Source organism: Dipodomys merriami, unplaced genomic scaffold (genome assembly GCF_024711535.1).
Source record: "Dipodomys merriami isolate MVZ:Mamm:240054 unplaced genomic scaffold, mDipMer1.0.p SCAF_13, whole genome shotgun sequence".
In the NCBI taxonomy this organism is placed as follows: domain Eukaryota; kingdom Metazoa; phylum Chordata; class Mammalia; order Rodentia; family Heteromyidae; genus Dipodomys; species Dipodomys merriami.
This window is the reverse complement of record NW_027202604.1, coordinates 37,192,416-37,218,819: the sequence shown is the minus strand read 5'-3', so window position 1 is coordinate 37,218,819 and position 26,404 is coordinate 37,192,416. Positions and strand designations below refer to the sequence as shown.

The window sequence follows — 26,404 nt, the reverse complement described above, 5'->3', positions numbered from 1 at the left end:
ACATGGCAGTTAGTATAGCATAAAAGAGCAATGGGCTAGCAGTTAGGTGATGTGGCTTCTATCACAGTTTCATCACCAATGAACTATGAGGACCTGAACAACTTAAATAGGGAAACTTAACCTTGACTATTATTTCATTCTATCACTGATTTTATAGCCATAATAAAAAAATCAAATTTTGCTTTTAATTAAAAGACTGATTCAGGTTTCTAAGAAAATCTTCATAAAAAGCTATTCATAAACCTCAAATTACCATATTAAAAATTTAATATCTGTTTACTTATTTTCAACTTAGTAACATTCACTTTTGCGAGAGTCTAGCTTGTTTTACTTTTCTCAGGAATGGTTTTATTTTTGTATCACTTGTTATTTTTATTACAAACTAACATTTGTTCATCATCTTACTACTCAAGAGAAAAAGTTATTTGGGATTATATCCTTCCAGGATTTTATCTTTAATTATTTATTCCACCATCTTCTAAATTATCTGAAGAGGTAAATAAGAGGAAAGAAGTATATAGAGGGAATGTAGAAATTATGAGAGGTCCTATAGCCCTATAGGAAAACCATTGTCTTCTATAGTAACAATATTACGAACAACATCCTGTGCTTGAGCTAGAGATACAGCTTAAGCCCGATACATGTCAGAAAACAAACACACTGATAGGAATGACATACTAGTGATGAATAGAAGGAAGACATTACAGTAACCAAAGCTCCCTGAAAATTTATGTCCACATTAAATTTCCAAAAACAAGAATAACAAAATGAAATATACTTTTGATGAATAGTACAGAAAACACTCAGGCTTATTATAATATTTGCCTTGTATTTTTTTTAAGCACCTTTGCATCACTATCTACTGCTGTCTATTTTTCCCCTCAGAAACAGAAAAATGTTAACACCATGATCCCTGCACTTTTCATTAGAGTACAAAAAGACCGAGCAATGAACAAAGAAGTCTAAGAAGCATCTAAAACCAATACATGATGAATAGCTTACTGTATTCAGTAGCAGCTGAGCAAATGAATAGTATAAAACCTGAGTTAAGGGACTGCTTTTTAAGACTGGGGATTAGGAGTGCCCAAACAGTACTTCTAGCTTTAAGCACTGGATTGTGTGAATCACTAAACACAAGACTTGTTAAACCTACTCTATTTTGGAAGCATTTATACAGTTGTAGGTATTGTTCATTACTCTGATTTTGTATATTGTGCTGTTCCATCATCATATAGGCATTAGAGACTTATTCCTTAGGTTTAGAATGGTGCTTCTAAACAGGTCAATTTGCCTTCTGGAGACATAGTTGAATTGCAAGTGTGCATGTGTGTTTTATTATACCTAGTGAGTTGATGGCCAGAGACCCAAAGGACAGTCTATAGAATTAGTTCTTCTTCTTCTTCTTTTTTTTTTGGGGTCCGGTCATGGGGCCTGAATTCTGGGCCTAGGCGCTGTCCTTCAGCTCTTCAGCTCAAGGCTCCCAGCCCAGAATTAGTTCTTCTAACATATCACTAGAGTCAAGTTTCTAGTAGGAAAGCTCTTGACTTGATATTAAAAATACAAATGAAGCTGGGTGCCAGTGGCTCACACCGGTAATCCTAGCTACTGAGGAGGCTGAGATCTGAGGATCACGGTTCAAAGCTAGCCTGGGCAGAAAAGTCTGAGGGACTCTTATCTCCAATTAACCATCAGAAAACCAGAAGTGGGGGGCTGGGAAGGTGGCTCAGTGGTAGAGTGCTTGCCTTGCATGCCTGAGGCCCTGAGTTCAATTCCTCAGCACCACATAAGCAAAAAGAAAAAAGCCGGGAGTGGCGCTGTGGCTCAAGTGGTAGAGCGCTAGCCTTGAGCTGAAGAGCTGAGGGACAGTGTCCAGGCCCAGAGTTCAGGCCCCATGACTGGACCCAAACAAACAAACAAACAAACAAAAAAGAAAACCAGAAGTGATGCTGTGGCTCAAGTGGTAGAGCACTCATCTTGAGCTGAAGAGTGCAGGGATAGCACCCAAGCCCAGAGTTCAAGCCCCACGACCAACAATAAATAAATAAATAAATAAATAAATAAATAAATAAATAAATAAATAAATAAATAAATAAATAGAAGTGCAAATGACCAAACTTTCCTACCCTTATAACTCCTACCTAGATCTTTGCTGAAGTTTTATTAGCACAAAATTTATAATCCAACTTAGAATTATGGCATCAAAAATAAAATAATAGATTATTTTTATTCTATCTTAATGTTAACAGTCTGTCAACGTCCCCAAACTGTAAGTAAAATGTCAATTTTATGCACAGTTTTCTGGGACAGACAGGTGATAGCTTTCAAAAGGTTTTGAAACTCCTGAAAGTAAGTTATAGGTATTTGCTTTGTGGCTGAGATCAAATCTACAGTTACCCCATAAACTACACAAGGGCCCCTCTTTAACAAATTAGATAAAATGAAAGGGATGCTTAAAGCATTTTTGGATACTTGCAAGTTGCAAGGTCTAAATAAAGAAATGTTTACGTTGTGTTCTAAAACATATCCCAGGCCTCTGATACATTATGACTTTAAGTTTCCCATCTACACAGGTGAAGCCTTCTGAATGGATAAAATGTCATTTATAATCTTTGATTACATCAGTCATAAATACACAAGTACTCCTAATAAGGGTAATCCACACTTAGGACTTTTAATGTTTATATCATATAACTGCCAACTGCAAAGAGCCTACCTTTATTGCATGAGTACTTACAGAATTAAAGTACAACTTAATTCTAACTAAAGCTTCAAAACTCTTTAAGTAATGCTTTGTGAAGTATGCTCTCTCTCTCCCTCTCTCTCTCTCTCTCTCTCTCTTTCTCTTTCTCTCTCTCTCTCTCTCTGTCTGTAAGACATCAGATACTATAATCAAATCTTTTTTTTTTTTGGGTCCAGTTGTGGGGCCTGAACTCTGGGCCTGGGTGCTGTCCCTCAGCTCTTCAGCTCAAGGCTAGCGCTCTATCACTTGCGCCACAGCGCCACTCCCGGCTTTTTTCTTTTTGCTTATGTGGTGCTGAGGAATCGAACCCAGGGCCTCGAGCATGCAAGGCAAGCGCTCTACCACTGAGCCGCCTTCCCAGCCCAGTATAATCAAATCTTTTAGCAAACCATTCTCAACTAGTACATAAAGTCCCTTTTAAATACTGTACATAATTTCACTATTCTCTAGCTTCTTTATAAAATCATGCCTCATAAGCCTTTTTATTTGATAATGGAAGAAACATACAAATATTGCATTCATCAAATAGAAGCTATTTCAGGAAAAAACAGTTCAATTCCAATAGGGCCAATTCTTATCAATAATACAACTTTCTGCAAATGAGTTTTTAACTGATTGTTAAAAGCCCACATGATGCTAGGATGGAGGTGAACAAGATATCCTGAACTGTTACCAGAAAACCTTCACTCCTAAGCTTAAGCCCAACGACAGTAACAAAACACATCCACCTCATTGTGTGATAAAATATCACTTTACCCACTCACCGAAAAGCAGCTAACAAAAAACCCAATAAATTAAGTCTCATTACACAAAAGGAAAACGTTTCAGAAAATGGTCCAGAAAAGCTACTTTGGAAAAAAGTTCTATGAAAACTGAATGGCAACAATCACAAACTAATGAGAAGCAGACTTCAAGATTCCCAGACCATCAATGTCAGGAAAGAAGCTGACCAAAATGCAAGATCACAGTGAAGTAAAACACAGCATCAGGGAAGATTAACCCCTTACCTTCATCCGCAAGGACTTCCGGGATCCCTCTCGAAATGCCTATCCCAAAGAGGAAAACAAGTAGAACAAAACAAAACTTGGTACCAAGAATGACAGTTATACCTATCTGAGATTAAAACTAAGTGATAAACTAGTGTTCTATTCTGTCCCCTTTTCTCTATATAACAAATCCAATAGAACTCCCCCAAACTATTACCAAGAATACAGATAGATCAAGGCCAATGAACTCTAACCTTCATATGTTCTATGATAGAGCTAGGTAACTAACAGAGAAAAGCATGCACAACTGAAATGCTACAGGTACCCCTGGTATTAAGAGAAAAAGTAATTTAAAACCTTAAATTGCAGATTTACCAGTTTTGAAGTGAAGAAGGAAACAAAGACCACTCCCCTTTAGAAGGGGTGGGCAAGTCACCTAAGAGCAACGAAGTTGCTGTGATGGGGAAGAAAGAACATCAAAAAGAAGAGGTTTCTGCTGGAGAGTCTTTAGTTGAGAATACAGAAAAGTGACCATGACACTATGGAAGCTGAGACCATTCACAAGAGATGTTTCCTTATTTTTGTTTTGCTTTTTAGAAACAAGAAAAAACTACTGACCCAAATGAAACGAGGTAGACATGTAACTAGAAGAGTATCATCATACTGCTTTGAACTGAGTGGTGGGGAGCTGCTGTAAGAATAGAAAGCCTAGAGTCAAGGCTACAACACATACTTATGGAATTGTGCCAGACACGGCTGGAATTTCATACCTGAGATGGGGGTTGGAGTAGAAGACACTTAAAAGAACCAGTGGTAATGGTATGGTGCAGCAGAAGAGATACAGGTCTATGTGAATGTTAACACATTAACTCATTTTTATAACTAAACCCTTCAAGCTTTAAACATCTGAGTCACACTCTTCATTCTTTCTTTTTGGCAGTCCTGGGGTTTGAACTCATGCTTGCTAGACAGGAGTTCTACTGCTGAGTCATGCCTCCAGAGAAAGGCATTCTTACTCCAAAAATTGAGCTATTTCAGACATATTTCTACTTTAGATATTTTTTACTCCCCATACCTTGATTTTCTTCGTCTTTGGTGCTGCACGACCCTTTTCTGGACTCTTTTTCCGCTTCTTGGGTTTGGTTCTTCTAACAGTTAAGGTGATGCTTGTAGGTGTGTGCTGTGTTGCTGTATACAACACAGTGGAAGGAGAAAGCTCCTCATCCCAGCTTTCTGTTGCACTGCTATCCCCACCTAAAAAAAGGGTGATTTCATAGTTTAGGGACTAACAGTCCCCAAACTGTCCTAACATCAGCTTACTCTTTTAAATGTATCCCATATTCAGGATATCATTACTTCTATTAACTTATCAACTGTGAAACAACACATATACCCACCTTTCTTAGGAAAACAAGACTCCTTCTGCTATTGGGATTAAGCATATAAACTGTGTTCTACATTACATCAACTTCTTCCCTTGTATCCAAGCTCTACTGCCTTAAAATATAACAATCTGAGATATATAATACAAAGAAAAGGGATTTCACAAAAAAAAACAAAACCCAAAACAAACAAAACACTTTGCTACAGGACTAAGATGTTGTTTCTATCTGTTTAACTCACAAAGACAGAACTATACAGTAGTCTTGAAAGGACATCTCTCTCCATGAAAAAATCTGGAGACCGTAAGAACTTATAACAGGGAGTCTTAAGAGAATATTCAACCACAAACTATTTACATGTTAAAATCTATGCTTAACCCATCTTACGCTTACCTGATATGTTGTCCTGCTTCCGCCGATGAAGTCTAATAACCTTCCCCCTGCTCATTCCCCTAAAGAGGGAAAATAAACTTAAAGTAGTCCTTCCAACAGCATGCAGCACATTATAACACACATGGGAGAAGTATCTCTGCATATACTACCCCCTCCCTCCCACCTACCAAATGTTTCCAGGACATTAAATTTCATATCAAATTCAATAGCTTTAACATCAATCTCTCATTCCTTGTTGTCAGCAATTCTCACCTAGTGCAGAGAATTCGAGCCAAGGAGCACTAAGGAATCATCTACATTAACAAACACAAGAAAGAATACTTTGAGCTTTTCCCTACTAATAAGAAACCCTAATCCCATCAACCCAGGCTTGAATTTAGATGAAACAGGATCTTACCTGCACTTGTCACAGTTGAGAAGGAAGCCATCCTGAGAAAGACCACAAGGACACCAGGTAGGAACAGTCTCTCCTTCAGAGTTCGGGCTGTCTCCACAGCGTTCCTCTACGGGCGACGGCAGGCCATTCAGGTCAGAACGAGGGATGATCGTCTGGACAGGGGGAGAAGCAGGAGGTGTCGGAGGAGGAGGGGCTCCGTAATTATGATCCTGAAAATAAGATTTTTTAAATCAACAGTGTCCAAACACTGGCCCCTCTCTCCCCTAAAGTATGGTACATATGGAAAGAAAGAAGAAAGTAGTACCCTTTGTTTTTTTGGCTTCAACCAGGAAAGTGATAAAACAAAATGCCAAGGTCAACTGGGACATAAAAACAAGAACAATGATGCAGGGCTAGACGTCCGCTGGAGGCAGGGAAGTGCAAAAGGGGCAACTTCGTCATGCTGCATATAAACATTTCAAGAAAGTCACAATGTATAAGAATGGATTACACTCCAAGAAGATCACTGCTCTGGAGAGAAACAAATGCATACTCACAGCATAAGGCAGTCCTCGACACCCCAGCCTCTGAGTGGTCCCATAATTATGAGTGGAATACACGCTCTTCTCATTAACTGCTGGACTAGCCTCCACAGATTCAGGGCTGCACAAAGGCGAAAAGCAATGCATGATAGCATAACACCTAATCTTTCCTTTAAACTTAACAGTTCACTTCCCATCTAATCCCTTTCCACAACCACCAGCCACTAGAGTAAGAACTCACTGAAACAATCTGATTAACATAACTAAGCCTAAAAATAACAGGAGTGTTACTGATGTGGATTTGTGTGTAACATGAAGCCAGTACAGGCAGATGTCTCAAGGCAGGCACCTGGGATACAAGGTGTCCCTAATGACAAACACAAACGTACCAGCTGAGCGGGGAGTTTCCCCTAGAGAAGCCACTCTGGGCTGGTTTAGACTCAGAACTATTCTTCTTAATTGGATCTCTTAATACTTCCATGAAACCTCACATGACATTTGCAGTGAGTGAGATGATGAAAGTGCCTTCTGCACTGCCCCAGGGACCAGGCCCTCTTCCATTCACTACCAAGACAGGATACCCTGAAGAAAGTACAGGTAAAAACAATGGCATCTTATATTTATCACACCTCTCATCTTGATGAACCCCCAAACACCTTCACATATTAGAGTAATAATTTCTCATCTACCAATGACATGCAAGCAGATCAAGGATACAATTATTTAACAGCTGCATGGTTAATACCACAGGACTTCAAATAATAAAAACTGAACTTCGAAGTTGCCTTAGTTTAGCGACACAGTAATGGTAGTAGCAGCTATTAGTGTAAATCACCTGTTATTTGCTTTATGTATAATTCATTTAATTTCTGCAACCATTAAACATGGTGAACAGTACCCCATTTTTATAAAGGGGGAAATTGAGGTGTTAGGATTACATGATTTCCCCCAAGGAGATACATCAACAGAGCCAAGGTTTCAAACGTCTGACTCTCAAGCCAGGATACTTTCCAGTATATTTTGCCCTTAGTGAAAATTATTTTGAGACCTTTTATTAACCAAGATTTAATAAAAACCTTAGTATAGAATCTTTCTGTATCTTTATTAGTGGAAAATAAACTATTCAGGCAAATGTATTAACATAAAAGAAATATAAATGTACTTAAATGTGTACATTTAATATAAGCCTTTGCTTGCTAATAAAAAAGTATACATGGAAAAGATAAAAATTTAGGTGTTTTTAAATGAATAAAGAAATTTAACTTTGTCAACTGATTTTGGGGATGTTTTGAGAAATAATTAATTTTAATTGTATGACTTGGCAGAACAAAAAATGTATTAGTTCTAATTTATATGAAAACAGTGAAACTCCAAGTACTAGCATAATTCAACCTTAAAGATCATTAGGTCTTTTAGGGAATCAAATAAGACATAGTTTGTTTCAAATAATACTTTTCCTGCTTCAAAATTTACAACACATAGCACTTGGCAGGAATAAAGTGTGCAAGTCAATGTAGCACATCAACTGACAAATGTGGGGTAAAAGAAAATTCTGAGGTACATATCCAACTCACCCAGTTTTATGCTCCAAAACTGTGAGAAGGGATCTTATTAATAACAGCAAAGGCAATTTCTAGGTGAAGAAGAATTTTAGACATAGGAAAGTATTTTCTATTAGTGAAGTGCATGCATTTATTATTTGATAGTGTCTGTATGATGGGAACTGTTGGGGAAGGGATACATCAAGAATGCAGGTCAGTATTCTTGAAAAAAGACATGATCTGAACATGGCTCACTGAGAGGCAATCAACTCTGAGTCTTAGGAAACAGGGTTTCCTAAATGAAATCAAAGGTAGACAAGCATTAATAAAATGAAGATAGAATTTGGCTTCTAAAATGAAGATAGAATTTAGCTTCTATGATGGACAGCTAAAAACAGTAATGGATTTATACAGTCAATTTACTGGGTGCATTACTAAATATTCTCAACAGCTATACATGTTTTATTTAGGAGATTTTGTACCATTAAACACATGGGGTGAAATATGACAGCTGTTCATTACAAATGTTCCCCCCACCCCCACCCCTTGGGGGTAGTGGGAAAAAGGAAAGTTTTATGAAATAAAAGATGGCCATGGAGATGGAGCTATGTTGATTATATCTTACCCATCTCCAAACTGGGTAAATATGAACATATGCACTTCATGTGCAAGTCTAGGGAATAAAAATAAAATGTATATTGTGCAGGTTAACAGGCCACCCTATTGTTCAAAATTATCCAGTCAAGCACAGCATTTAATACATTGCTATGCATGCCTAATCTAAAATTTAAGTTTGTATGTTTTAATTAAAAATAACCCCTACCATTTTTTCATTGTTTACCAATGATAGAGATATTAGCAGCTAACCAGAGGACTCCCTAGAACAGTCCTTGACATATACATCAATTCTTAGCTGTATGTTAAAATAGAAACTGGGGATACAGTTGAGTGTTTGCCTAAGCAGGTATGAGGATCTGTGTTTGTTGGATCCCCAGCACTACAAAAACAAAACAACAAAAGGAGTACTAAGATTACATGTCTTTATTAGACAATCAATTTATACATATAATTGTATCCTTTTTTCTATGAGTTGTGTGAGTTGGGCACATACAGTAAAAACCAGGTTTACAACGGATAAACTCCATCAATTTTGTACAGTATATAATCTGCTATAATGCCACCTCTTAAAATGACCAAAACTCTTAGGGCAGAGTTTTAAGTCCGGAAACATGTTTCTTTTATTATAAGTTTTTGTATAAGTATCAAAAAAATGCAGACTGTATATTGTTGTTATCAGATTTAAAATATTATGAGGTATGGTTTAGGTCTCCACTTGGTCCAATATGTTGCTCTTTAAGAGCAGTTTAATTTTAAATGTACTAAGAATAGGGGAATAGGCATGATGAAACATTGAAAAGTAGAAATATATAAGCCAATGACTGATAGTCTCTTCTTTTATACAACTAATAAAAGAATAACTGTGAAATTAGTTATGACTACAGCATCATAAACTTATGAAAATAATGGAAGAAAATGTTCAGGAACTTTTGAGATGTGGCAATGTAATCAAATTTGCATACCAGAAGTATTTTTACTTCTGTAGCCATTACTAGATTCCCTAGCAACAATTGTAGTCAATTATCACTATACTAATTGGGAAAGATAATAATTTTCAGAATAATTGATTTGGATCTTGTTCTTAGCAATTTAAAATTTATTGGTTTAATCTCTACTGAAATTTCTTACAAATGTTAAAATGTCTTCCTGTTATCAGATCATAGCAGGTAAATAGCTGATTTTATAAATACCTAAACACTATACAACTGGGATATATAATAATGCAGGAAAATTTTTAAGTGATCTATTTGGGGAAATATTTATATATTTGGAAATCTCAGCTAATGGTTTAACTGAATCTTTGTCATGCAAACTAATAATAAAAGAAAATAAATAGCCTTAAACGAAATAGAAAGTCACTCTTCCTTTCCCATTTTCCCACCCTCCCTCTTCATTTCAATATGGGATAAGCTTGAAAACTATTCTCAGTTTCATACTACCCCAGAATATTATATATTATTTCCTAGGGTAGCTTTAAGTCTTGTTCAAGGAACCCAATAAACAAGTAATGATAAATAGGTGGCCTTATGAAGAAATACACATGCTCTTTAATCATAGTCTCAGTTTTAAGAAAGAAGCCCTATTAATAAAGGATGCCGTTCAACCCAGAATTCTGGTACAGTTGCTTTGCTTTGCTGAAGGGGAAGAACCCCCAGGGACTATGAAAATGGCAAGAGAAACAGGGGAATTAGAGCAACACCCACCTCACTCAAGAAGTGGCTGTGGGATCAAGAGTCTGAACTGGACCTGAACATATTCAAAACACCAGGATTTTTCCAGCCCAGACCCTAATCCCTGGTACTGCCTGGAATAGACTTGGCTTCTGGGGGTGTGCTGCCCCCTAGGCCCCTTGGGTCTCTTTCGCTGGACTTTCACATCCTGGTGTAGTGCCACTTCGTCTTGAAAGGTAGGGGGCTTCCACTTCCTTTCTGTAAGCAAGGAAGATTGGGTACAAGGGAGGTAAAAGGACAAGAGGGGGAATCTGTGAGCAGGGGGAATCTTGGACAACTTAAAAAAGAAGGGATACAAAAGGCTAAATTTTAAAAACTGATTAATATATAAAGTTGTATAATGAAGGCCTACCTTCATTGTCATTTGGTATTTACATTCTTCAAGAACTGAAGAGTCTATTTTAGGGATTGGGCTTTTTGACAAACTGAACTCCTAATGCTGCTCTTAGCTGAAAAACAAGTTTGGTACCACTGATTTTGAAGGTCCTCTTTCTAGGCAATGAATATTATAACAAAAAACAGTTTGGCACTGCTCTTTAATGTTTTCTATCCCAAAAGTCAGACTAAGCAATCTGCCCACATAAAGTTTTAGCCCCCTTATTTTAGAATAAGAAGTACTTAGGAAGAGGCCTTCGAAGAAAATCAGTTGGAAAGAAAATCTCCTTATCTCCCTCTATCAGAATAACCATTAACTCTATAGAAGCAGGCAGTGACACCTACTTAATTTCAATTTTCCCATTCATGAAAACAAAAGAAAAACGTAATCACTACTTTGTAACTTTGATTCTATTACTAATTTACCCAGAAATCCTTCCCTAAAAGCTTCTTCCCCCCACTTAAAATTCTCTTTCCTCTCCATATTCTTTGGGAGAAAAAGGGCAAAGTCTAATGTCATTTATAATGGGGTGGGCTTTGGTCAAGAAAATTATAGCTTATTACTACCTACAAGAAAACTTTTCACACAAAATTGGTAATGTACCTAGGAATTACCACTTACTCTGATCCAGCAGCCATATCTGAATAGGATGTATCTGGTGTAGTTACTCCCAGAGGGACTGCAATGCTCATGACGTCCAACACAGCAAGAATGGAAATCACGGGGTCCAATTAATGGAGACTGACCACTCTGAGAGTGGGGGTGAGCTGTACAGCCTCAGCCAACATGATATGGACATGAGGAATCCTGTCACAAACAAGGAAAACAGCTAGCAACAAGATAATACTTGAAATTTATTTGAAATCTGAGAGTAGTTTTCTGTACTTTTGAATTCTTCTAAATAATAAATTCTATGATCACTATACACTATCATTAATTTTCCACAAAATACAATAGCTATACATTATTCTTGCTTTCAGTCAAAAGGAAAGTAATGACTTGCCAGCTCACTAAAACCCCTATTAATCTAGGCCTATCCAATAAATTTAAAGACTGAGGATTAGAAATACTCTAAACTTCTCAACAATTCTTTGGCCAAGGCCACAGATAAACCAAGTCCTACCAGCAGTCATAAATGTTATTTCTCCCAAATTAAATCTGGTAGAAGCAATTAACTTGCTACTTGTATTAGACTGCTTATAATTATTTCTTATTAGCGTTTATCACTTTTTCTTTCAAGCAATCTTTTAAAAACTTTATTTCTGAGCAAAGCTGCAATGATCTTAACAACTGTGTATGTGTACTAATATATACTGTCAGATGTAAATAAAAACATATACCTTCAGAGACTATGAATTTGTATGCACAGAATATGGAAATCTCTGTCTGTTCACTTCTGCCAAAAACTTAAAACTGCTTTTAAAACTAGTGTGTATGAGCCTCTTTCTGTATATAAGACACAATACCGGAACTAAACTATGTGGATAACTTCATGATGAAGTATATTATAAAGAATTTTGTGAAAAAAGGCAATTAAGTACACCTTGACACCTTGACTTGGTGATCTTACACTAGGTGATTTTGGAAAAAAACATACTCAAAACTGCTAATTTGGAAAAGAGACCCAAAAACTGCTGAAGAATTAAAAAGCAGAAGTAAATTAAGAGATTTGGAGGCACTAAAAAGAAAACTTACATGCTTAATAATTGTACATCTTTTTAAAAAAGAGTGAAATAAAAAGTATTTTATGTAAGAGGGAAGAAGTGTGAATGTCAAAAATTCAGGTTTACAATTATTTTTTTTTTCCAAAAAGAGACTTTAAAAAAAATCATAACTGACAAACTTTTGAGGGGGCATCAGTTTGAATTCAGGGATTTGTGCTTGTTAGGCAGGTGCTCTACTGCTTGAATCACACTCTTAGTTATTTTTCCAAGGCTGTCCTGGACAACTGTTCTCTTATTTACACATACTGTGCATCTAGGATTATAGGCATGAGCCAATGAGCCTAATCTATGATATATTCTGAATTATGATAAGAGTAGAAAAGTCAAACAATTTTTAGTACTAAAAAACTTAATGGAATGAAAAGTGTATCATACTGATTGAAGGATTAATGAAAATTTTAAACAGCTGCTGTTTTGAGATGTTCAAGTGTGCCTTTGATACATAAAGTTTAATATGAATAAGAAAACTAATTATGAATGGCAAACTAAAAGATTTTTAAGATCACACAAAGTTAATATTTATGAATCATTAGCTTGCTGAATATCTATAAACAACTTAGTGTCTATGGTGCCCACACTTTGAATGAGCTGTATCAACGAATGTAGGATTCTCATACCTGTTCCTACCCATCTGGAGGTAACATAGGCTAGACTGAGGACTAAAATGCAAAGCCATCAACATTTGTTGTTGTTGTTGGTCATGGAGCTTCAACGCTGGGCCTGGGCACTGTCCCTGAGCTCTTCAGCTCAAGACAAGCACTGTACCACTTGAGCCACAGTGTCACTTTTGGTTTTTCTGGTGGTTCACTGGAGATTAAGAGTCTCATGGGCTTTCCTGCCAGGGCTAGCTTCAAAGTATGACCTGGGCTGGTTTTGAATTGCAATCCTCAGATCTCTCCCTACTGAGTAGCTACGATTACAGGTGTGAGCCACTGGCGGCCTGGCTCCTATCTACATTTTTAAATGTAGAAGCTTAAATATAATTTGATAGCTAATTTATTTCTCCGACAGTAACTTTTTAAAAAAACAAGCAAATTATTTCTGTATTTCTTAAAATTCAAACTCAAGGGCTAGGCATAATGCCACATTGCCTATAATCCCAGTACTTAAAATACTGAGGCAGGAGGATCTCTGCTTGAGACCAACTGAACTACATAATGAAATCCAGTCTCAGGAATGAAGAGATATACAAACCTAGCTGTTTTGCACAAGTTCATAAATAATCTTAAAGAAACATTAGGAAAAACTCATGAGATAGAGTAGAGGCAACAGCATTCTGCATTCTCAATTTGCCAACACAGCAATCTAAAGCCTCCATTCTATTGCCTAACTCAAACAAACACATAAAAAAGTTAAGAATTTCTGTTTGATAAATTCTTTCATATCCATTTTTATCTAGTTTTGGATAATCCTGCCACTCTTCTGATAAGTCAATTCAGTCATACTATTCTTAATAATGCTTTTATAATGACAGGGTTTCTTTTGTCTTTTGTTTTGTTTTGTTTTGTTTGCTGGTCCTGGGCTTGAACTCTGGGTCTAGATATTGTCTCTGAGCTTCTGTACTCAGGCTAGGGCTATATCCCTCTTAAGCCACAGCTCCACTTCTGGCTTTTTATGGTTAATTAGAGATAAGAGTCTCATGGATTTTCCTGTCAGGGCTGGCTTCAAAGTATGATCCTCAGATACTAGACCCCAGAGCGGCTAGGATTATAGGCATTAGCCCAGGTTTCTTAATTCTGATAACAAATTCAAACTTTTCATACATAATTGAGAATAGGTGCTTTCCCAAATAATTGTGCAAAATATAGCCATTCCAACATTAACTGAACAACTTTTAACAAATAAACTATATGCAATATTTTAATGTTCTATTTTACAAAACAGGACAATACCTACTACAGTTTATCAAAGTCAGGATTTATAGCAGTTATCACTTGAGTCATAGTTTTAGAGATGTGTTCTGGAAAAGAATGTAATTTCAAGATACATTTGTTATCTATCTCAAACTACCAGAATATAAACACTATGGGGACAGGGCTATTTTTCTGTTTTATTCTCTTCTGTAGTTCCAGTAGCCAGTACCAAACTTCTTAAAAATTAAAAGATGGTATAAGAAAGAACTGCTAAGAGAATTGTGATCACAATTATAGCCATATGATTTCAGCATTCATTAAAATGTAAAAAATAAAATATGTTAAAAGGATTTGGGTCAGTCACCTTTACATAGACCTCTGAATATGAAGTGCCCCAAAGTTATGTCAGTAGCTCTGAAGACCTAGAAAAAGTTGAGACATAAATTAGTACAGTAAGAAATAACATATAATGGAATGATACTTTATCTTATTTCTGAATTATATTTATTACATTGTTTGGTTGACTACTTTATTCTCCACTTAATTCTACAATTTTAATCCTTAATATAGCTTTACAAGTTCCATTTTCTATAAAGGGTGAGGAGGAAAATTACTTTTAAGAAGGGTAAATACTCATATTGGCTAATGCCTCTCTTTTTAAATAAAAATAACCTCCCATTTCTCAAGGGGTCCTTTTGTTTCCTTTGTTTATTCCTTTTTTTTGGGGGGGGGAAGGGTACTGGGTTGTTTTTCCCCCTTTATCTTCTAGGAAGGTCTTCTTTACTGAATCTCTTCAGAATTTTTTTTGGTGCCAGTCCTGGGGTTTGAACTCAAGGCTAAGGGGCTGTCCAGGACCTCAATTTGCTCAAGGCTAATGCTCTACCACTTTGAGCTACAGTACCACGCCTGGCTTTTTAGTAGTTAACTGGAGATAAGGGTCTCTCCGACTTTCCTGCTTAGGTTTGCTTCGAAGCATGATCCTCAGATCTCAGCTTCCTGAGTAGCTAGAATTACAGGTGTGAGTACTTTTTTTTTAAATGAAGCAAACATCAAATTTTGTTTTTAAGCAGACAAGGTCTTAACCCAACATGTATAACTGAAAAGGGAGCTTTAATTAATTTTGTATTCTCTAAAAATGAAAATAGGTAATCAAGAACTATTCTTGGAGGAAAATGATTAGCATGCCTTAAGTTTTTAGTGTTTTCTCCAAAATGTCAAGTCTAACATCAGACAGAATGATATATTAATGCTTCAAATATCATTGTGTTATGAAAGTTGGGAATGGAACTCAAGTTAGCAAACATAAATGGACATTAACATTCATTTTGATGTTTTATGGAATTTCTTAAAAAGTGCAAAACGAGCTAGGCGCTGGTGGCTCATGCCTGTAACCCTAGCTTCTTAGGAGGCTGAGATCTAAAGGATCACGGGTCAAAGCTAGCACTGGCAGGAAAGTCTGTGAGTCTCTTATCTCCAATTAACCACCTTCTGAAAAGTGGGGCTGTGGCTCAAATGGTAGACCACTCACCTTGAGCTGAAGAGCTCAGGGACAACACCCAAGCCCAAGCCCAGAGTTCAAGTCCCATGACCGACACACACACACACACCACACATACACACCACACACACACACACACACACACACACACACACACACACACACACACACACACACACACACACACACACACGAACAGAAGGAAGAAAGGAAGAAAAAAGAGTCCAAAATAAGGTAGTCTTAGAAAAATTATATCCAAAGTTTTACATATGTATGTATGTATGTATGTATGTATGTATGTATGTATGTATGTATGTATGTGTGTATGTATGTATGTTGGTCGTGGGTACTGAACTTTGGGCCTGGGCGCTGTCCCTCAGCATTTCAGCTCAAAACTAGTGCTCTACCACTTAAGCCATAGCAGCACTTCTGGCCTTTTCTGCTTATGTGGTGCTGAGAAATCAAACCTAGGGCCTCATGCATGCAATGCATGTACTCTACCACTGAGCCACCTTCCCAGCCACAAGTTTTACTTTTTTAAGGTATAAAGGTCACAGTAAAGGAAAGAAATAAAGGAAGCAATAGCAGAATCCTTTAGGAACAGTAAATAAAGAGAAAGGACTGGAAGAAAAAAGAAGTATGAGTTTATATAGTAGGGGGAAAATGAAAGCACCAAAATTTCATTTTCTTTTTAATGATCAAGAGGATATTAATAATTCCTAGATTCATAAACAAGAATCAGCCTAAAAGTGAGTACTTAAATTTTTTTTTTTTTTAGTTTCTAGGGGAAAGTGTATCAAATGGTATATGTCTTTTCTTTTTAATTGGACTTGGGAATGGTCAAGAATCTCTATCATTTTTTTTTTTTTGGCCAGTCCTGGGGCTTGAACTCAAGGCATGGGCACTTGAACTCAGGGCCTGAGCTGCTTCTTCTGTTCAAGACTTAGCACTCTACCACTTGAGCCACAGCACCACTTCTGGTCTTTTCTGCTTATGTGGTACTGAGGAACTGAACCACTAAGCCACATTCCCAGCCCAAGAATCTCTTATCATTTCTTTTTTTGGGTCTGGTTGTGGGGCCTGAACTCTGGGCCTGGGCGCTGTCCCTCAGCTCTTCAGCTCAAGGCTAGCACCCTACCACTTGAGCCACAGCGCCACTTCTGGCTTTTTTCTTTTTGCTTATGTGGTGCTGAGGAATCGAACCCAGTGCCTCATGTATGCAGGGCAAGCGCTCTACCACTGAGCCATCTTCCCAGTCCATGAATCTCTTATCATTATGACAGTATCTTTTCTATGTGAGTTGTTGAAAGCCTGAAACTATATATAGTCCATCTAGTCACTCTAAGAAGAGAGTGTTGTTTTTTTTTTTTTGCCAGTCATGGGGCCTGAACTCTGGGCCTGGGCGCTGTCCCTCAGCTCTTCAGCTCAAGGCTAGCTCTACCACTGGAGCCACAGCGCCACTTCCGGCTTTTCTTTTTTCTGTTTATGTGGTGCTGAGGAATCGAACCCAGGGCCTCATGCTTGCAAGGCATGCACTCTACCGCTGAGCTACCTTCCCAGCCCAGAAGAGAGTGTTTTAAGAACAACTCCAACTGAGATTTCAGAAGTTGCATCAGATAGGTGAGCCGGAAGCAGGTGGGAGATAACAGTCTAGTAAATGGCCAATCCCAGAAAAGAATTTCAGAACAAGTCTGCTTCAGTAATCCTGTGAAGAGGACTGGCAGGAAGAGGAGTGCCGCTTCAGAAAGAGAACAGGCTTCATATGCTTCACACAGTCTTTGTACTGAGGCTGTGGACCTTGGCACTTCTCCCAGAAATGATGCAATCCTGATGAACAAGATCTGCTGCCAGAAAAACAATTGTTAACAGCCTAAGCAGACAGCAACTCAGCCAAGACACAATCTCTGATCAACTCTCTATAAACTACCACAATGTCAAATCTTCAATTTTGGTCTCTAATGAAACCTAAGTGAATATGTATCTACATATACATTCACATCCCCCCCCCCCCCGCTTTTCTTAATTTGAGATAAGGTCTTGCTATGCTGGCCTTAAACTGGAGATCTGCCTGCTTCAGCTTCCCAAGTGCTTGTATTAGTCTGTACCACAAAGTTAAGGTCTTTGTATTTTAAATTAGTACTCATTTTCCTCACTGTCAGTAAAGCTTTTGGGAGGTAGTGGTTTCTCTGAAGAAACTGCATGAAATTTAGCACTCAATTATGAGATATCACAGTAAAGACAAACACATTAATTCAAGGTGAAAGGTATATTTTGTATTCCTGAAACTATGCCATGCAATAGAAAAAAAAATGAGAAAAATCTATTACATATTCTTGCTTAGGAAGATTAAGTAGTCTCACCTCAAAAGGTTATTTACAATGACCATTTTTCTCGCAGCAATAATATTACTATAGTATTGAGACCTCATCTGAGCATCAATCATTATTTCCATCTTAACAGCCATAACTTAGAATTTAACTTGAAAAGATCACCACAATTTTAATAATCCTCTCTAGAACCCTTGTATCCTACATCCATTTTCTTTCTTAGTTTTAGTATTTTTTTCTTATATATAAGGTTTTTGGTATGAAGTTTTTCTACATTCTATAAAATTCACTAAACTCTAGCCAGAAACCACAAATAACCAAAATTTCCTTTCAAAGCAACAATACTTAAACTAGGATACACTACAGATACAAGCATCTGCAATACATTCTAAAATCAATATATTTACCCTAATCCTTTATTTCTTTTCTTTTTTCTCTGTTGGTTGTAGGGCTTAAATTCAGGGCCAGGGTGCCGTCCCTGAGCTTTTGTGGTCAAGGCTAATGGCCTACACCACCTAAGTAACAGTTCTACTTTTTGGTGGCTAACTGGAGATAACAGTCCATGGACTTTCCTGCCAAGGCTGGCTTTGAACCATAATCCTAGGATCTCAGCTTCCTGAGTAGCTAAAATTACAGGTGAGAGCCACTGGTGCCCAGTGAAAAGTAGAGATGGAGAAAGAATATTAGGATTTGTTTTGGGGGCGGGGTGGAGCAGGGGAGGTAGTACTCAAGTTTGAACTTAGGACTTGAACTTTCTAGACAAGCACTCTACTACTAGAGCCATACCCCAGGCCTATTTCCTTTTTCACAATGCTAAAACTCTTTGCTTCTGACTGATACCCTCCTAAGTTTCTGTTCTTTGAGGTAAGCTTTGGCCTTGAAGGGAGATCCTTCTTTTTCTGCCAGAAGTACCTAGGAGTACTAGGGTGAATGAGCCATCATTCCTGACTAGCATTGTTTTCTTTTCTTTTTTAATGTCAATTTTTATTCTCGACTTACTTTAAAAAATCATAGAGAAGTTCAAAATGCAACCAATGACTTTACTGTACCCCATAACGAGTGTGCTGGAAAACTAATGTTGTAGTAGTTTGCTATATGTTTACATTTCATGTAAAAACCTCAAATATCAAATATCTGCAGCTGCAGTGAAACATACAAATTTCATCTTGGAAGAAAGAAAAGAATGGGATAAAAATGTAGGGCTTAGTATATTATTTTATAAATGAAGAAACAACTACAAAAAGGTTAACTTCAACTGTAGGACTACGGGTGCAGCATGCATCATGCCTTAGTTCACCAGAACTAAAGGAGATGGAAAAGATTAACCCATAAAAAATACAACTGGGCCTTGGTAGCTCATGTCTGTAATCCTAGCTACTGTGGAGGTTGAGATCTAAGGATTGTCGTTCAAAGATAGCCCAGGCAAGAAAGTCTGTAAGACTCTTATTAACCACCAACAGTCCAAAGTAGAACTGTGATTCAAGTGGCAAAATGCTAGCCTTGAGCATAAAAAGTTCAGTAACAGGCCCAGGAGTAGCACACACAGTTATTAACTGGTGCTATGGTAAAGTTTCTGAGTGTTTGGGTATATTTACTATGTAGGTTTGCCTATTTCCTTCATCTATCATTCATTCAATAACGATATGAAGCCGGGCGCTGGTGGCTCACGCCTGTAATCCTAGCTACTCAGGAGGCTGAGATCTAAGGATTGCGGTTCAAAGCCAGCCCGGGCAGGAGAGACCGTGAGACTCCTATCTCCAATAAACCACCAGAAAACCGGAAGTGGCTCTGTAGCTCAAGTGGTAGAGCACTCGCCTTGAGCTGAAGAGCTGAGGGACAGCGCCCAGGCCCAGAGTTCAAGCCCCACGACCAACAAAACAAAACAAAACAAAACAAAACAATAACGATATGAACTACTATGACTATAAAAACTATGTTAAGTGTTATTCAAGATCCTTCTTTCATCCAAGGTATGAGGGTAGGCAATTTCCACTCTTTAGCTTTGCCTATGTGCCAAGTACTGCATTTTTACAACTATGAAGGAAAAAAATCCTGAAATATGACACTTAAAAATTAAGTCAGATTTGGAAGGAAAAGAAACATACACCCTACAAAACCAAAACAAGATCTTAACCTATTCCATAGTTGCTGAAAATAATCTGTTACATAAACAATTTTCCTTACTTGTTTGGCAGTACTGAGAGCTTTGTGAAACTTTACCACTTTAACCAGGTTCTTAGACAAGAAAATGGCTTTGTTATTCCAAAGCTGGCCAGGACCACAATCTTATTTATGTTTCTTGTGTAGCAGAGTGAACAAATGCATAATACCACACCCAGCTATAGGCTGCAATGTTTTCTTTTTGTTTTTTGCCTAAGCTTGCCTTGAACTGTGATTCTGATGGGATTAAAGGCAACAGCCAACATACTCAATCTCTAGAAACAATTTCCTTGATAAATTTCTTAAGCTGTTTAGACAAACCTATCACTGATCTCCATGAAACATTTTAAGAATAAAGGTAAATGGACAGGAAGATGCCTCAAAATGGGGGGGGGGGAGAGAAGAACCTAAACATATATGTTCTGTGATTCCTGGCAGAGATCTTATTCAGAATTCTTTTTTTTTTTTAAATTCAGAATTCTTATTCTGAAGGAATGACACTTAAAACTTAAGTCAGCTCCCCCATTGTTAGTTGTTGTTATCAACATATACTCCTAAATACCTTGTTACAAAAATGTGCAAACATTACAAGCACATAAAAACAGAAATGAAATTTTTTAATGATCCTCCCAAAAGATAAAAATGATACCCAACTGATTTGATAACATGTAGTTTTTTAAAATTTTTGTTTATCTTTGTATTTGTATGAACAAATCAACTTCTCTCTCTTCCATGGTGTCTTAGTATTGTTTTATGGATTTACTATTTAAATCAATCCTCCACAAGTGGATGCTTAGACTGTTGCTAATTTTTTTCCCTTTGTTTTGGGTGGTCATGGTGCTTGAATTCAGGGCCTGGACACTGTCCCTAAGCTTTTCAATCAAGGCTAGTGCTCTACTACTTTGAGCTACATCATTATTTCTGTTTTTCTGGTGGTTAATTGGAGATGTGTCTTGCAGATTTTCTTGCTTAGGGTGGCTTTGAACCACGATCCTCAGATCTCCTATGTAGCTAGGATTATGGGGGTGGAGCCAACTGCACCCAGCCATTTATTGGTTGTTGGTTGAGGGCCTTAACTATGGGCCTGGGTGCTCAGAAACAGCTTTCTGTTCTACCACTTTGAACCACAGCTCTACTGATAATTTTTAATACACAGTGCTGCACTGAAAGCTCATGTACTTAAACCTACCTTTCTTTTATGCATATGCACACACACATGATTTCCTTGGGACAAATTAAGGGGAATTGCTAGAATGGTATGAGTAAGTTTACTAATGATTATATAAAGCACCCTCCAGAAAGTTAAAACCATTTTACATTTCCACAAACAATTGAGGATTTTTGTTTGAAAAAGAAAAAATAAATTTGATATTGAGTCTCATTAGTAGCCATGTGGTCCTAGCCCAACCCTCCCAAGTGCTGGGATTATAAATGTTAACACCCAAGCCCAAAAACATGTAACAAGGCTAAATTCCTACAAGGTTTTAAATAATCTCGATTCTAACTTTCCTTATATGTTATTTTTCTATAAATTTTCCTGTATTTAAAAGATAATCCACTAATGAAAACAACCTATGAAGTCTTAGAAACATTTTTAATACTATCACTATTTGGAATTTCTACTGTTCTCTAAATTTACAATAACTAGATAACTCAGTTGCTTTTCCCCAAGTTTGTGCAGATATCTTCATATTGGGACTACATGAAACAGTATATTTCATAACTAAAGTATTTCCTTATTGCTGTCCCTTGAGGTAACTATTTTTTCTTTTAGTAACAAAACAAAAACAAGTTACAACAACAAAATCCAACAAATTATGCTAGCCATCTGTAATCTAGCTGGCATTGGTAGAATTCTGACTGAAAATGCAAGAAAAGGAGAAGAGCTAAGCCCTTCTTTCTCAAAGATTGTCCTGGAAGTTGTGACTTAGGATATAAAATATGAGGCTTCATTTTAATCACCTCTGGGAAAACAGTAACCCCAAAAACAGTAAAAGGAGGTCAATTTATGCTGACTTATTGAAAGAGCCAAAATCTTGACTGAGCTTCTATCTAGGTACAATTTCATTTGGTATACTTCATTATGTTCAAATACCCCTATGATATAATACACTCTAATCAAAGGAGATGTGGGTGTGTGCTCTCCTTTTCTGTTATGCTGACACTAGTTCCTGGCTGAAAGCCTGGATAGAGAGCTATTCCTTTCATCTGAAATGTTTCAGACTTTTATTTAAGCTTTGTTTTGTTTGACATAGGGTCATACTGTGTAGCCCAGGCGGCTTGAACTTGTGATCCTGCCTCAGTCTTTCCAGTGTGGGGTTTCAGGTATGTACACACCATGCTGAGCCAGAATCTTAGCAAGGCACTCACAAATACTACTAACCTCCTTATGATTTTAAAGTTGTATTATAATAAGGGGTAACATTTTCATTACCTGACTTACATAACTGAAACCCTTCTGTATATTACCTTTATAATAAAAATTTTTTAAAGAAAAAGGAAAAAAGTTGCATTATAGCAATGAATGGTTTCCCTCTGAACTCTCAATCCTCTCATCTATTCTACATTATTCTATAATGTTAACCCTCCTAGAACATAACTTTGATATCACCCATTCTTCTTAACTAGAAATCTACAATGATTGCTTTAATATTTACTGTGTAGTTCAAACTCCTCTGCCTAAACAGGGAAAAACCTTTATTAGCTATTAACCTGTTTCCTCTTTTAAAATTCTGTCTACATTATCTACCCTATTGGATATTTTTTTTTATAATGGAAAAATATTATTATGAGGGCTCGGAAGGTGGCACAGTGGTAGAGTGCTTGCCTGGCATGCATGAGGCCCTGAATCAATTCCTTAGCAACACAGAAAAAGAAGAAAGAGCTGGAAGTGGCGCTGTGGCTCAAGTAGTAGAGTGCTAGCCTGGAGCTGAAGAGCTGAGGGACAGCACCCAGGCCCAGAGTTCAGGCCCCATGACAGGCAAATAAATAAAATAAAAACTATTATGAGAAAGTTTAAATAAATATAAAATTAGAGGAAATTCTATAGTGAACTCCATGTTCTTTACCTGGCTTTAACCAGCAATTAATTCATAGATAATATTTAATCTCCCCTTCCCAGGATTACCATAGAGCAAATTCATACCTGAGTATAACTTTCCTGTCCCTTATTTAATATAACAGTTGGTAGTAAGAATATGTAAAAGGACCTGCTTATCATACTGATAGATGGCTAGTGGTAGAGAATCAAAGGTCATCATTCTTTTGTAAAAGTTCACATGGATAAAGAGCTTATGCAATTCATTAACTCCTAGATTTGCTGAGTAATGTTTAGGTTTGATAATTACACAGCTGTCGTTACATAAAAATGTCTCAATCATTCAAAGTTCTTAAGAATTATGGCAAGGTCAGCACTGGTGGTTCATGCCTGTAATCCTAGCTGTGCAGGATTACATTTTGAGGATTACGGTTTGAAGCCAGCTTGAGCAGGAAGTCTGTCTGTTTTACCTCCAATTAACTACCAAAAAGCTTTTCAAGATATAACTTTTCTGAACCATCATCCTTCCTCAATCTTCCTAAAGTCTTTACAAAATTCTTTAAAATACTAAAATTTATTTAAAGGTCATTATAAGAAGAGGTGATATTGGTCAAGATGCATTGTACTCATAATATGAATTGTAATATCTTTACATAACTACTTAATAAAATATAAAGAAGTAATTATTTAGATAGGCCACTTCATTTTTTTCTGTTGATAGAAAATACATTATGAGCGGGGTGCTGGTGTCTCACACCTGTAATCCTAGCTACTCAGGAGGCTGAGATCTGAGGATAGAGATTCAAAGCCAGCCTGGGCAGGAAAGACCGTGAGACTCCTATCTCTCCTATCTCAAATAAACCTCTAGAAAACCAGAAGTGGCGCTGTGGCTCAAGTGGTAGAGCACTCGCCTTGAGCTGAAGAGCTAGCGCCCAAGCCCAGATTTCAAGCCTCATGACCGACAAAAAAAAAAAAAAAAAAAAAAAAAGAAGAGAAAAGAAAAGAAAATACATTATGAGAAAAAAAGGGAAAGGAACTCAGAGGGCAAGTAGTACTAACAGAGAGGGATGAAACATCTGATTATGTTCATTACTACTGTAGTATTCCATGAGAATCCATAGCAAAGTCTTTGAACATTTACATTTTTAAAATAATTTAAAACTGTTTATGAAAATTTCAAATAGAACAAATCTAAAATTGTATAGAGAATTTCATTTATTCACCTAATTTCAACAAATATCAAAGTCCAATCTTATTTCAATTATTATCATCATGTCATTCTAAATCCCAGATAAATTACCATTTCTCTCTCTTCTTTTTTGGTTGGTCACAGGGCTTGAACTCAGGACCTGGGCTTTTTTTGTTCAAGGCTAACACTCTACCACTTTGAGTCACAGTGCCACTTTCCAGTTTTCTGGTGGTTAACTGGAGATAAGAATTTCATGGGCTTTCCTGTACAGGCTGGCTTTGAACCATAATCCTCAGATTTCAGTCTCCTGAGTAGCTAGGATTATAGGCGTGAGCCACTGGCACCTGCCTACATTGTCACTTCTGAAGCAATCATTTCTAATCTTAGCCTTTTTTTTTTTTTTGGCAGAGGAGAGGGAGAGCAAATTTAGTCCACTATTTGTCCTTTCCTACAACTCCGATTCCCATATTTAAAATAGTATCATTCAATCAAAATATATTCTTAGCATTCTTCAATCTCAAGAATCTGAAACTATTAAAAATAATAAAATACTGGGTTGAGGAGATGGCAGGCGGCAGAGTACTTGTCTAACAAGTACAAAGCCTTGAATTTAATCCCCAATGCCCCCTGCAAAAGTCCATAAAAAACAACCCCCCCATGAATCATGAGCAACTTGTCTCTCATCTTCATCTGAAGGCACCTTAACAGGTAGATGTTATTCACATAACAGACATGGTGCTCAAAACTATTCTAAATTTCTAATGTTTGAAAACTGAAAGTTTTGTTTCTTTAGAGCTTTTATTAATTTTTAAAATATTATTACACTTATATATTAAGTATTAGTATATTATTAAGAGGCCTCTTAGCATATGGTGGGGCATGCCTGTAATCATAGCACTTGGGGGGGGGGGGAAGGGTTGGCAGAAGGATGAAGAACTGGGTAACAGCTTGAGCTCAAACTAGGGCCTAAGGCTATAGAACACAGTGATAGAGCACTTGCCTTCAACCAAAAAAAGCTAGGATCTAAAATGTTCCATGCTTTAAGAGTTCAACCCCCATACTCCCACACATATACACATTTCCACATCTCAAATTTCAGCTAGGTACTCCTTTGTTAATAATTAGTTCTTTTCATATAACCAATGAAGTAATGAAATTCAGGTGCCATTTATAGCACCTGTCCTAAGATTTACATGGAGTTTAAAGTACTGATCAAATACCCCTAACAACACTAACGTCCAATTTTGGAAGCTAACGTTTAGGGGATGCTTTTTTTTTTTTTAAATCAACCACTATTTTTTAATCACTTTAAATGCATTAGCTTCTGTAACACACATAACAATTTTATTTTTTTAAAAGCATTATTGTAGTAGGCCAAAGACTTAAATTTGAAATTCCAAAGAATTGCAATTTCTTACCACTTGACACATTCTAACTTACTATTTTAAGCCCACATACATTATTAGAATGTGACATATTGTTGAAATTTATTATAATTTTAAGCTGCCACAATTAGCAAGAATACAACTGATTTAAGTTTTAAGATTTTAAGTGATTTAACTTTAAAACTTACAAAAGATGCCATCTTTTCTAAATAACGTCTAAGTTTCAGGTAAACCATTCAGGGAATGTTAATTGACCAATGCTCTTACAAGTAGCATCAATGTTCCAAATATGCACGAAACAAGAGAGACATGATGTAGCATTTCCAGATAGATGAGAAAGGATGTTTCTTTTCTTTTCTTTTTTTTTTTTTGCCGGTTGTGGGGCCTGAACTCTGGGCTTAGGCGCTGTCCCTCAGCTCTTCAGCTTAAGGCTAGTGCTCTACCACTTGAGCCACAGCACCACTTCCGGCTTTTTCTGCTTATGTGGTGCTGAGGAATCGAACCCAGGGCCTCATGCATGCAAGGCAAGCACTCTACCACTGAGCTA

General features: G+C 37.1%; 1 protein-coding gene across 16 annotated transcripts in view; it reads right to left on the bottom strand.

Annotated features, from left to right (window-relative positions):
* Positions 1–26,404, bottom strand: part of LOC138824779 (histone-lysine N-methyltransferase SETD5) — an 85,112-nt gene that overhangs the window by 46,895 nt on the left and 11,813 nt on the right. For 4 of the 16 annotated variants that reach the window (XM_070019017.1, XM_070019026.1, XM_070019021.1 and 1 more), the window contains exons 1-8: positions 11,306–11,394; positions 10,282–10,506; positions 6,809–7,001; positions 6,435–6,540; positions 5,899–6,107; positions 5,502–5,560; positions 4,802–4,980; positions 3,748–3,786 (exon numbers count right to left, since the gene is read on the bottom strand). In XM_070019017.1, the coding sequence (XP_069875118.1) occupies positions 3,748–3,786; positions 4,802–4,980; positions 5,502–5,560; positions 5,899–6,107; positions 6,435–6,540; positions 6,809–6,900 (684 nt within the window). In that variant the 5' untranslated portion in view covers positions 6,901–7,001; positions 10,282–10,506; positions 11,306–11,394. Of the gene's footprint in view, positions 1–3,747; positions 3,787–4,801; positions 4,981–5,501; positions 5,561–5,668; positions 5,734–5,753; positions 5,795–5,898; positions 6,108–6,434; positions 6,541–6,808; positions 7,002–10,281; positions 10,507–10,660; positions 10,758–11,305; positions 11,492–14,625; positions 14,684–26,404 lie in introns of those variants that run through there. The other 12 variants (XM_070019024.1, XM_070019025.1, XM_070019018.1 and 9 more) reach the window with 11 other exon arrangements.